The 13887-nt window shown below is 36.5% G+C and overlaps 1 protein-coding gene across 1 annotated transcript in view; it reads right to left on the reverse strand.

Moving 5' to 3' along the window:
- Positions 1–13887, reverse strand: part of LOC145984496 (uncharacterized) — a 97327-nt gene that overhangs the window by 52664 nt on the left and 30776 nt on the right. The window contains exons 4-5 of the mRNA XM_083118153.1: positions 9836–9946; positions 7720–7819 (exon numbers count right to left, since the gene is read on the reverse strand). Of these exons, the coding sequence (XP_082974279.1) occupies positions 7720–7819; positions 9836–9946 (211 nt within the window). The remainder of the gene's footprint in view (positions 1–7719; positions 7820–9835; positions 9947–13887) is intronic.

The raw sequence follows: 13887 nt of genomic DNA on the forward strand, positions 1-13887 counted from the left end.
GATGCCAGATGTGGCAGAGAAGGAGTCGTTCTGTACAACACAGATAGTGGAAAGGGCACTACATTCCCAAGTAGTTAAAACTGGGGAAAACGCTGTCTAGTGGCGAGGATGGATCCTCAGAATACTAAGGGAGAAAACTTCGCTAGAAAACCAGCCATGGCCTAGAGGCAGAAAGGACTAAACAACCAATGGGCCCCCTGTCATTGGAAAAATCACTCGCATGGGGGTAGAAGATTATTCAGAGAAGAAGTGAATACCTCCGACACCTTGGACAGATTATACAAGGAAGACAATGCAAGAATAAGGAACGGAGAATCGGAACCTGGAATATTAAAACAATAAATAATAAGGAAGTAGAAATAATGAAGGAAATGGAAAGATACAAAATAAAAATTCAAAAGTAAGTGAAGTAAAGAAAAGAGAATATGGGGGAAAAATGTTCAAGGGAGAAATGTATTGAGATATTCAGGAGTACCATTTGGAAACAGAGCAAAGCAGGGAGTAGGAATTATAGTAACAGAAGAAATAGACAGAAGAGTAATCAGTTGGGATCCAGTACACTCAAGAATAATAACTTTAGACATAGACTTAAAAGAAATAATATCCTGATTCAAGTATATGCAACAACTGAAGATGCTAATGTGAGAGACAAGGAAGAATTTAACACAGAAATAGTTTGATACCTGGTGGAGGCACATAGTGGTTGAGATCCAACTTTAAACTGTAGGTCCAGTCCCGATTAGCCTTACTGTGCATAAAGTGGACTTAAATAACCAAATCAATCCAATCAAAATTTACGCAGAAATACAATCAAAGTGGAAAAAGCAGAAAGAGGAGAAAGAAAAGTTATAATTACGGGTGACTTATATGGAAGAGTGGGAAATGACAACTTCAGTGGATTCGGAACACTAGAAAATATGGCGGAGAAAGAACTAAAAATTAAAATTGACAGAAAGTCATAGATTTTTGCATAGAGGAGGTAATGCTGATAGGAAATTCCTTCTACAAAATAAATAATACATCAAATAACATTTGAAGGTGAGGGAAGAAATGCCAAAAGCATCATAGATTACACAATATACCCACAACAAATAAGACAACATATCTGAGACATAAAAGTAATAAGAGAAGCAGAACTTGGCAAAGGCCACAGGCAGCTAGTAGCAGAAACACGGTTTAAAACAGGAAAGAAGGAAAATTAGAAGACCTATTACAAAATAAAAACAGAAGAATTGAAGAAAAAAGATAAAAAAAAACAACAAGAATATCAGAATAAAGTTGAAGAACTAAAGCAACTAAAGCAAGAAACATTTGAAGATAAAGATATAGAGAAAATATGGCAAAAAAATAAAAGATATAATACTCAAGTCAGCAGAAGGGGTATGTGGGAAGTAAACAGTAAATACAGGACAGAAAAGAATGAAATGGTGGAATGAAGAAGTGAAAAGGGCAGTCCAAGAGAAGAAAAAGCATGGAAGAAATGTTGAGGTGAAGACCAATTAGATTAACTTGAAAGAAGAAACACGGCTAATAGAATAGTGAGACAAGAAAAGAGGAAAACATGGGAAGAATTTGGAGAAGTGGAACATAATACAATACAAAGAGAATAACAAAGAATTTGGTGCATAATAAAAGGAATGAGAAAAAGATGGAAGATGAGAAAGAAGTATAAGAAACGAAGCAAATAATCTGGAAATGTGATTGGAAATTGTGTGGAAAACATGGGAAGAATACTTTGAAAGTAAATTTGAAAAGAAAGATATAGGAAAGCAGAAGGGAGGACTGGAAGATGTAATAGAAAACAATCAGGAAGATGAAGAATGCAAGAGCAGGATGAGGAAGAGGACGAGAATGAGATAGCAGAGCTAGTGAAGGAAATTGGGATAGAAGAAGAATATGAAGCAGTGAAAAGAGTAAGAAATGGAAAGGCTGCAGGAATATACGAAATAGCTCCAGAATATATAAAAAATGGAAGAATTTCATTCCCTCTTGGAGACAAAGACCAAACTTTATCAGAAGATCTGGAGAGAAGAGAAATTATTAGTAGAATGAGAAAAGAACATTATTCTAGCACTGTGTAAGAAAGGAGACTCAACCAACTGTGAAAACTATCTTGCAATATGTCTATCCATGGTGGCACTTAACCCCTTAAGTGGGTGTTTGATTTTATAAATTGAGTTACAAGCAGGTTACCCGAGCTGTGTTTGGGGTTGCAATGTGTAATGTTAAGTGGGTTGCCCGAGCTAGGTTCGGGCAGGAGAGTTGATTCCAACTTTAGATCGGGTAACGCAAATTGTTCTCGAGTATTGTTGTGCACACTATGCGGAATCCTAGGCGCAGTTGTTTTTGAGATAGAGAGAGATAGAGTGAGAGAGAGAGGGGGAGGGAGATAGAGAGAGAGGAGAGAGAGAGAGAGAGAGTGTGTGTGTGCAACTTAAACCTAAATGGGAGAAAGGTGAAAGGTGAATGAACACACAAACATTCAAGCAAACTGTACAAAACGAAATGTATCTATGTATGTACTACTGTATATACATTTAAAGAAAATAATTCCCTGCTACGGTAACATTACCTGGATCTGAAATGCACAAAAGCTACCAAATTCAAATGATCGAGCACAACTCAGGCTCCTCGCTTAAGGGGTTAAAGTGTACTCAACCGGATCCTGTGGCCGAGTGGTTAGCACATCGCACTCCAACGCCAAGGGTTCCAGGTTTGAATCTCGCTCAGGCTTGGTTGTTTGTGAATGTCCATTCATCAATTTCATCATTTCATCACTCATCCCCATCTTTGCAAATTAGTCAAGAGGCACAAAATGAGAAGTAAAATAAACCAAATCAATCAATTAAAATGTACTCAAGAATATTAGAAGTAAAGCTAAGCAAAGAGATAGAAAATAATATGGAAGAAGAACAGGCTGCATTTCATTCTTGGAGAGAAACACAAGATTACATATATTCCATCCGAACAATATGTCATAAATACTCAGAAAAATTAAAAAAAAAGATGAACTTATCATTGTTGGATATAAAGGCTGCTTTCGACTGAGTACACACAGAACAAATATGGGCAATATTAGAAGAAAGAAAAATCTCAGAATAACTCATTCAAGTAATAAAATTAATGTATATAAGAGTAGAAGGAATAGTGAGATTGGATGGAAAGATGTGAGACTCATTTCAGATGGAGAAAGGAGTGAAACAGGGAGATAGCTTGAGCCCACTTTATAGTATTTATGAATGCAGTTCTAAGATATGCAAAGTAAAAACAACAGGAACAAAAGTGGATAATTGGAATATGAGACCAATACATTGCCAAGAATCAGTATATGCAGATGACATAATAATAATAGCAGATACAGAGAACAAGCTGCAGGAAGCAGTTACAGAATGGGAAGAAGTGTTAAAGGCTAAAGGAATGACGGTAAATGGAAATAAGAGCAAAGTGATGCAAATAGGAAGAACGGAAGAGGTAATGGAAAGAATACACATAATATGTGATGAAATAGAACTGGAGCAGACAGAAATATAAGAGTATCTGGGAACAATCATCAACCAGACAGGAAGAATACAAGAGGAAGTGATGAATAGAGGAAGGAAATCTAACAATGCATACTCCCAACTAAGCCAGACCATTTTCGGAAAAAGGGAAATAGACACAAAACTAAACTACAAGTGCAGAAATCAGTAGTGGAACGAATTTTACTGTATGGAAGTGAAAGTTGGCCAGTAAGAGGAAAAGAAATAAGACAAATAATGATGGTAGAGATGAAATGCTTCCATAGAATAGTTGGTCAAACAAGAAGAGATAGAGTATGTAATGAAAAAATCAGAGAATAATTAAATCAGAAGCCAATAGAAGAGAAACTGACACAGAGACAACTAAAATGGTTTGGACATGTGGTAAGAATGGACGAAGATAGAAAAGCAAAACAATTAATGGAGGCTAGAACAGAGGAAAGAAGAACAAGATGTAGAGCCTGAAAGACACTCGAAAAAAGAATAAAATAAATAGGACAAGAAAGGAAAAAGAATTAGAGGAATGAATAGGATGACAAACGAACGGGAAAGATGGAAGGAGTGGTTAGAGGTAACCCAGATGCTATAAGGTAAAAGGGGAAAGAGGAAGAAGAAAAATGTGCAAGGGTTGAAGTTGGTTGATTCGCTGTTTACTTTTATTGTCATCTTTCAATAACACAGAACTTTATCTCCTGTAATAATAAATAATTTGCATTATCTTCAGGGGCGGCAGCAGAAAATTTTGACCAGAAGTGCAGAATCCATATATTGCTAAATTAGGGTGGCCAGATATGGAGTGTGTATATATTAGTTTCACAAACATACATTCTCCCTCCCCTTTCTATATCCCCAATTTTCCCACCTCTCTCCCAATTTTGTTTGCATTTCCTTTTGCTGGTGAATGGTTTCTTATGTATCCTTTACGTACTTTTGCCCATGCTTGTGTTCCATTTCACTCTTACACAGCTCTGTAGGTAAATATGGCAACAATTTCATAAAACTAACAACAATAACAGCTGAGCAGCTTAGAAAAGATTTTATTTCTTGGAAAAGGGATCACAGATAAAAACATTTCGTGGCAAGTTGAGAATGTCAGTAAGTAAGCATAATGTAAAAACACCCTCATAATCGAAAATGATTTATGATAGAGAGCTTTTCCTGACGTGGTCGAAGAAGGAAAGTCATGTATCGAGTTGAAAGGTGACAACTATCCCAAATGAAGTATCTATGTGTAACTTCATCACTTGAAAAATCATCAATGGGAACAAAGGTCGAGTACCACCTTAAATGTTTTCATCCTCCTCTAACTTCTGCCAAGTATAAATTTCTATATCGTATATTCTTACTTTGTTGTCTTAAAGAAAATGTTTTGAATGTGCCCTCTGTGCATGGCACCCTCGGCTGTAGTCCCCTAAGCTACTCCTCGCTATGGGCCTGCTCACACACATACATGCGCATCAAATTTCTCATTTGTATTTTCTCTCCTGTCTTTTCTGGGTCTGACTTAATGTAATCTTCCTAATGCTGTATCTGTCTGTCTGTCTATGCTTTCAACTGCTCACTATGTACTTCACTTTGTACAGTGGATATATTGTCTCATTAGGTGAACATAGTTGGAGCCTACTGTTTAATTCATGCAAAAATTATGAAACGTATGGAAGAAATTCTTTGCAAGTGGCAGCAAAAGTCATTAGCTTACATGGAATATTTGTATTTGTGAAACCAGCTCCATCCATAGGAGAGGAGCAAAGCTTCGCCCTACATGGAGGGAAGCTGCCTAGCACCAAAAATGTTTGAAATATAATTTTAGCATACCAGGTGGAGGCACATAGTAGTTCGGATTCCACGTTAAACTGTAGGTCCAGTCCCGATTAGTCTTACTATACATAAAGTGAACTTTAAAAAAAAAACTCAAAAAATTTAAATGTCTTTTAGCGAGTTATACCAAAATTCAGAATTTACATTTACAAGTTTCAACTGCTCTCCTTTATTTGCCACTATTAACGTCCTCTACAAAACAAAGTATTTTGTTTTTCTTTCGATGCAAGAGACTTACTGTGTGGACATTAGTTTCAAGGATGGCGACAGAAAACATGTAAACACCGTCAAGTGTGAAGTGTTTTCTTTTGGTTTGTTTGTTTTTGTTTTCTCCATAATTCAAATTAATGATCTTGAATTTACAGTTTTAATATTATGAGTTTTTGACTGGAAAGAGCGCTACTTCCTGGATGCGGGTTAATGAATAACCCATTTATTTGGTTCATAGGGGTTTTCCAAATTAATAAGTGCATATGAATCTTTCCATATTAACAATTTCTTGTCGGAAAAGTTGTAAAACATACAAAGGAACGCACATTTTTTGTTCATTCTGCATTAACTTTCCCAGCATAAAAATGACAATTCACTGATGTCACTGAAAAATTATAAAAATTATTGAATTTGTGCAAGTGCATAGCACTTGGAAAAACAAGTATTTTTACACATTATATTGTGGAAAATAATTTAGACCAAAAAATCATCTAATTAGAGCATGGTAGCTGTGTAGCAATTCTTCTTTTATTCATAGCACTTCAAAACTATGGTAAAAAGTTTCATTTATGGACAATTATCACCATAAGTGCCAACTTTAGAGGGGCAAAGATGCTTTCTGCCCTCCAATTTTCTCAAAAGTATATAAATTATACAAGAGAATATTGTTGTCAATCATTGCCCCCCAAATATTAATACTGTGTATAAATTTGGCATCCTCTCACTATCACATTATTGAAATACAACATCCATTACCCAAAACGCAAGGAAAAGGAAGTCTTGTCATGGATCTAAGTTCCTCTTTATAGCATATGGAAGTAATGTGAAGAAGGTGTTTTTATTTACGTGTCTCATTATTTTAATATATTTGTTTTGTCCTGTATGATTTTGTACTCGGGGTGTAAGGGGTACCTTCCACATAGGTGCCTAAAAGTCAACCTCACTTCCACGCAGTACACCCTGGACTGCATTTTGCAGATGAACGCGGCTCTGGCGACTGGCATTATGGCCAGTATGATTTTTATGTGTGTTGTCCTGTTTTTTGTCCTTGTGTGTGCTGAGTTTACAGCCTTAGCTTTTAACAGAAGTCAAAATATTTTAAGATTTTTAGTTATGCAATGTTAGAGTTGTTATTTGCAATGTGACCACTGCAAAATAGCCTAAGTGCTGATGCAAACAAAATTTCAAATTCAAATTCAAATGATTTTATACTCCCCACATTGGAAATTTTGCACTTTGGCTATTGCCAGGTATTGCAATATATCTAGCCAAATAAGTATTAACTGGACCATGTTTCAAGTTTTAAATAGGAGATAAATTTGACAGGGTTTACTGATCAGCATATTTTCTAACTATTTTCCTTTTCTTACTCAGTAATGTAAATCGAAAAACAGCAGAACTTCTTGGCAGATGATAATTTGCGAGCCTTTCTAGTATCAACAAATTTCATAAGAAAAATGTGCACATAGTTGAGACAAGATAGGTTATTGAAGCATTCATATTTTCCTGAACACATCTTGAATTTGTTCAGGTTGACAATCTGGTGGGCAGAGGAATTCTTGGGTGGGTGCTTGCCCACCCTCGCCCATCTGTTGCGCTGTCCTTGTTATCTTCCAAATCTTTTGTAACAGGTGTGATTCACACTCAAAGCATTTTCAACACTTAAAATAACAACTTCTGGTGCAAATGGCCCCAGGTCGATGCAGGATGTAGGGTATATTAAGTGTGGTACGTACCTATTACCAAAAATGTTCAAATTATTTCAAGAGTTCTTAAATTACTCTGTCTAAAAGATTGGTGTTCATATAGTAATATTATTTAATAAACAATTGATTTATGTCCTATTTTATGGGCAGTGCTCAAAGTGGAAATTCCCTAGCTGGGAGATGCTTGGACGGGTTTCAGAATATGAGAAGGGGATGCTTGTGTTAATTAACATGAAGACAATGGGCCAGGTGGGGGATGCTAAAGTAAATTAACGTAGCTGGGGGGGGGGGGGGGTTCTAAAGTATGTGTTGTGAACAGTGCCTTTAGACAGAAGGAACTGGCACCACTGTTAATGTGAACATGGCCAACAGTGAACAGTCCTTGTATATATATAAAAATAATATATAAAAATCATGTGTTGTCAAGTCAATTTTACATATTTTAAAAGTGCAAAAAGTAATCATACCTTTATCGCCCTGATTTGCCTTCACACTTGTAGACATGGCTAACACTTCAGGTTTCAGTTCCTTGTTTAACTGCTTCCGGCGATATTCATAATAGGACAACTGCAATGAACAACATTATTAATTATTTGTTGGGAACACAATTCACAATTGAAGGGCTCGGGTGTAAAACATGGTAAGTGAGATTTTGGTCATTTCTGAGTTCATTAAAAAAAAAGGTTATTAGATGCTATACTGTAGATAAATTGTGTTCGTGTTGGGTTTGCTAATTTCAGAAGGCTTCACTGAGTCCAATGCAAATTGTATGGCATGGCAATTTTACTCGAAAATTGAGTAATGGCAAATTTTACTTTGTAACTCAAAAAACAAAAATGTCACTTACCATGTTTTACACCCGAGCCCTTCAATTAATATGCAGATAGCTGGAAACCACTCAAAATTAAATGAATAAAAAGCACACCATCGCAGATACAGACTGAAACAAATGACCAACGATGTTAATAACTCTATTCTGTTACCCAGAATAGCTAGATCAACCACAAACAAATAATAATGTAAAAAAGTTGCTCATATCAAATTGCAATGTATGTTTAATTCTTGATACATCATGTACTATATATCATGTTACATTATATTATGTATTGTAAAATTAAACTAATAAATAAGAAAAGTAAACCATAAAAATTCACACAACTGATGTCCTGGAATATTTTAAGGAACCAGGACAATAAGTGCATGCCCTCGAATGTATGCATGTGAGGTGGGCTTACTTCCCCTCACCCCCCCCCCCCTCCCTTTACATGATACCAACCATGTAACCATTTCTTTTTTCAGTAAGACCAGATGACCTGTTTCCCATTATCTACTGTCCAGGTTTTGGGGTGTTTAGCCAATTGAAGTTGTGCTTTTTGGGGGCAGTTGTGAGCAGTGGTCTCTTCCTGTGTATTCTACTCCAGATATCCATGGTGTGGAGTTCCCTTTGCAGTGTACGTTCTGAAAGTGAGTCATGTGGCCCGTGATTGATGAGTTGCAGTCATTGTTGCCTTGTTGCAAAAGCATTGCTTGACACAAGACGTGACACTTGTTGGGGGTCTCCGCTTGTGAGCACTTGCTTTCTACCACTCTCGGCAGTCCGGTTTCCTGTGGACTGCATTTCCTTCCACTGCCTATAAACGCATTTCACTGTACTGTGCGGCACACCACTGAATTCCACCACTTCCTGTACACTGTGTCCTTTGAAATGCCCAAATACAATTACTTCCTTTTGCCACTCGCCAACATATTTTTTCCAACACATCCTGCACATTGGAAACACACACTTGTCAGAAACCACGACTGCCACAGATATTGTGGGCCACATACTTCACGATTCACTTATCAGCTCTAGAGAGTGTCACACACAGTGGATACTGGCGGTATGAATATAACCATTCTATGTTTGCCTGGAGGGGTCACTTTTTTTGTCTGGTGTGCTTATTATGATTTTTTTCTTGTAAATTAATCCACTGGATTAATTTAGTACTATTTGTAACACAAATAGTACTACTAAAATATTAAGGGATAATTTCTTCCCAAGTATTGTGAATGAGTGCCTGTTAAAAATATTTGCTCTTATTAAGTTCATGCTTGTAAAAACAAATATAAATTTAGAATCTCATACTTCCTTAGAATAGCAGCATGAAAGGATGTGGTTGATTTGTTACTCTATCACTCAGACAGAGAAATTAACAGAATCAAAAGAGATATTTTATTATGTGATCATCTTGTATTCCTGGGATCACATATGTGTCTATTTGAAGCCACACGGAAGGGGTGATAGATGATGGTTTATGTTGGGTGGAGCTACTATCACTTAAAAGTTCAAGGTGTATCATATGATGTATATTTTACAATAACCTCACCAAACCCTACAACTCATTCTTGGAACCCTTCTGTATAAAAATAATAAGAATAATTCTTTATTCAGCAGCTGATGTTCAGCCACTGGCTACTCTACCACCTGTAACAACTGAATAAAGTCATGGATTGAAATTCCATAGGTAGACTAGACATGTACATGTAAGAGGAATAAAGAAGTAACAAAAATGTAATATTGTCATTGAGGAATGTGTTACTTACAGACAATTTCTCACACCCACGCCTTTTAATGGGGGCTTTTGCCCTCTCACGAGTCTGTCTGTTACTCGGCATGGAGGAATTCTTTTCGATGGTTCCTTGACTGCTTCCATCCTGAAATTTAAAAAGAACAAAAATAACATAATAAATGAAACACAGTGAGTGCACAAATGTAAAGCTCTTACATCCAACAGCTGTAAGACATAACAGGGTGGCTACAAACAAGCAGAAATAAAATTCCTTGACTTTTTCAGGTTTTCCAGGACAAAATTTAAATTTTTGCCTGACAATTATAAACCAAACCCATGTTCTTGCAAATGGAAATAAGAAAGTCATACAGATTCAGGTATGTATTGTATTAAGTACCCATATTAGCTTCCAAGAAATTTACTTCATTTCCCTATGATTTGCATTCAAACTGCAAATTGTGAATTTTGAAAAATATTACAATTCACAAGCTAGGAAGGGATTACGGGATTTTTGATATGTAGTCAGTTTTCAATAAAATAATTGATTATTTTTAAAATTATGACTATATGAGATTAGAGTGAAGTGTGATTGATGAAAAACGAAGTTTTGTAATTTATCAATCTCCTTAGCCTTTCTCGTTATTATATGTTGATTTTTCCACTGAGGTTTGGAACCCTCTGCTTGCAAGATCCATGAGTGCAGACTTATTTTTTGATGCATAAACCTACCTACTTCTCTTTTATCTATGAAGCAAACAACTTAACTCTTGCACATAAGTGAAACAATTGATTCGTACATAACAAAGTGTCATATTTCCTTCATTATCAATGGGATGTCTCCTTCAGTACAAACATTCATGGTATATCCAAGTGAAATACTGTGAAACTGACTACATGCAGTTATACCATTATTGCTGGCAAAAAGGGTATATTGAAATCTATTAAAATAAATTAATGCAAGCAATTTATAGAAAGAGAATCTACTTCATTGTACAGGTGCCTGATTTAGCTAATCATATATTAAAACAAGAACATGCTACTGATAACAACTTCCAAAAGTTTATACATGAGGAGGGAGCATCCAGAAAAAGTTCCAATGGCATCTGTACGCAACGCTAGTGGTTGGAGAGTGACATGCATATGTAGGCAGAAAAAAGTGGCTGCAATCCGGTGGAGTGACAGCACAATCATTTTAGGTTACGGATGACAACTCTCATACACTCTCTCCCGCCGACTGTGAGGTACATGTGGTAACCAGATTGTTGCACTCTCAGAATCTGGCATATAGCCACCAGTAATTGTATGAGATGTACAGGTCGGACATCATGAGTTTGATCATGAGTATGGTCAAACGATGGTACACACAATTCATGGAAGGCCAATCCAGTGCACCACCCCATACAGCTGAGAACATGTGAACTCTTTGGCATCACATCATGAGAGATCTTGAACCACAGTCCTGGCTTTGCATGTACCGACTTTCATATTTTTGTTTAGCTGAAGAGGTTTCTCGCAGGACAAGGTTTTGACAGTTACACTGTAGTACAAATAGTTCCAGTCTTTGCTGTGAGACACATATGCCATGGCATACAAAATTTAATGCCATGGTATGACAACTGCCAGAACAACGGTAGTGATTATGCCAAAAATTAGGTTAGGAGTCACTCTAACTAATGCAATAAATTACTACTCACATTCTTTTTATTTATGCCTAACCGGTAGGGACTATGATTTTTCATTATCTTTGGTGTTATTCTTTTATATATTTTTTTTTTTACTATTCGATGTTATTTTTCCCAATATTCATATTTTCATTTCAGCACATTTCTTGGAATTATACCTTCATGGAATTTTAAACTACTGTCTTCAATTGTAGGTCACATGGTCTACATATGTTCGTGAGAGTTTGATACCTTGGAAGTTATTTTCCGTACCCCTTTTTAATTTTAAGGTAATGTAATTTTTCCCATATATAATGAAGGGTGCAAAATGGCTTCGAGTTTGAGTTGATGTTTTAAGTCCACTTTGTGAACAGTAAGGCTAATCAGGACTGGACCTACAGTTTAAAGTAGAATCCGAACCACTATGTGCCTCCAGCTGGTATCGAACCCGGGATCCCTTGATTACAAGGCGACGACGCTACCACTGCACCATTGGGGAGGCTACAAAGGGTGCAAAATGGCGACGCACCCAAAAATTTTAAATCAAACTCACATAACAGCTACCGATATATTATGGCACCAAAAATTGGCATTATACACAGTGCGGCAATTTGAAATCGAGACTGATGCTGTAAAAAATAAACTAGTCTTCATAGAAAGTGATTTACCTTGGATCATTCAAAGTAGGACCCTCATGCATCCACAAATCATAGCGCAATGCCTGCCAGTCCATAGAAGGATTGCTGGAATTCATTTTGTGTAACGCTTTTAAAATCCATGTCATGGCCTTCTTGATTGTTGGTACATCATAAAAGTTGGAACCTTTCAGTGCAGATTTTGGTTTAGGAAATAAAAAAATAATCACACGAAGCCAGATCCAGTGAGTAGGCAGAGTGTGACAACACACAGGGTCGATTTAGGGTCAAAAAGTTCTTCGCAATCACAGTCTTGTGACTTGGGGCACTGTCATGAAGCAGACGCCAGCTTCCATCATCCCGCTACTCGGGTCTCACAGTGTTATTCCTTGCACCAAACATTTCAGTACCTCAAGATAAAATGCAGCAGTAACAGTCTGTCTGAAATTTCAGTCTTTAGTAATGATTATCCTCACTTTCTCACCTGGACGCTCGTCGTGTTTAATTGGCTCCTGTCCTTTACTGAAATGCCTGAGCCATTCGAATACACGCGTACAGGATAAACAATTGTCCCTATAGACTTGATACAACATGTCAAACGTTTCCACAGCAGTTTTACCCAAGAGCTCCCTTGATGTTTGCTCTTTGTTCCATGTTGAAATCACGACGTGCCCACATTCAACAACGCCACAAGCGGCAATGTCGCTCAAGGTCAATGAGCTCTGCGTTGATTGTATGTGAGATAGTTACTTGTTCACACCACAGCAAGCTTGCACAGTGGCGCCACCTACCGAGAAAAAAATCAATCTCGATTTCAAATTGCCACACTGTGTATTTTTCTTTACTTTTTCATTGATAAGTTTCTCGAAATTCACGTTTTTATTTTAGAACATTTTTTTCTGCCAAATATACCAAAACTTATACTTCCATTGTGCTTTTTAAACTATTATTTTAAATTGTAGGTCAAATCGTCTACGTATTTTCATGATAGTTTAATATGTTGGAACCGATTTTTGAGGAATTTATTTTCCATTATTTCTAGCTCAATAAATGCTGATGTTACAACTCCCCTGTGGCGGTAGATGAGCACTCGATCTCCTGTCAGAACACCGCCACTTTGCTCTGTGATGCAAATTGTTCTGGTAGAAGTTGAAAAAATCATGGGAAATATGTGATTTAATGTGCCTGTTGGAATTATTTCATGTATAACATGGATTATACTTTTTTCTCTTGGATAAAATGTTGGAAAACTTGCACGTTCTACGTGCACAAATATGGCATATTTTATTTTTTAAGCCTAAAAAACACAAGAATGTTGGATTTCGCTGTATTTTTCGTTGTTAAAGCACATTTTTTAAATTCGTAAGAAATGCCAACAATTCACATTTATGTCAAATTTGCATTATTTCGCTATTTTGAACGGGTGAAAAATGTGTCCAGATATCACTGCACATTCATAAACACTACTTCGTAGCAATTAACATTTTTCATTGTTATTGTGTTTGAGAAAAATCAAAGTCCCTACTAATTGGAACTTACTTTCTGGATGCCCCTCGTATAAATCAGTACATGAAAAGTGAACATTTAGCATGACTGGCAGAAAAATTATTCGAGTAATTATATTAAATTAATTATTATTTGTATTTTATTTCATAACATTGGACATTAACTTAACTCAGTGACAGATTAATAACCATCTCTCACAAGTTTAAACAGACAGGGCAAAGAGGGTTGTGAATTGCAATGGGAGTGTTGACGTTGGGAGTATGCACTTGTCAAATCTATATAAC

This window comes from Lepisma saccharinum, chromosome 2 (genome assembly GCF_977018435.1).
Source record: "Lepisma saccharinum chromosome 2, izLepSacc3.1, whole genome shotgun sequence".
Lineage (NCBI taxonomy): Eukaryota > Metazoa > Arthropoda > Insecta > Zygentoma > Lepismatidae > Lepisma > Lepisma saccharinum.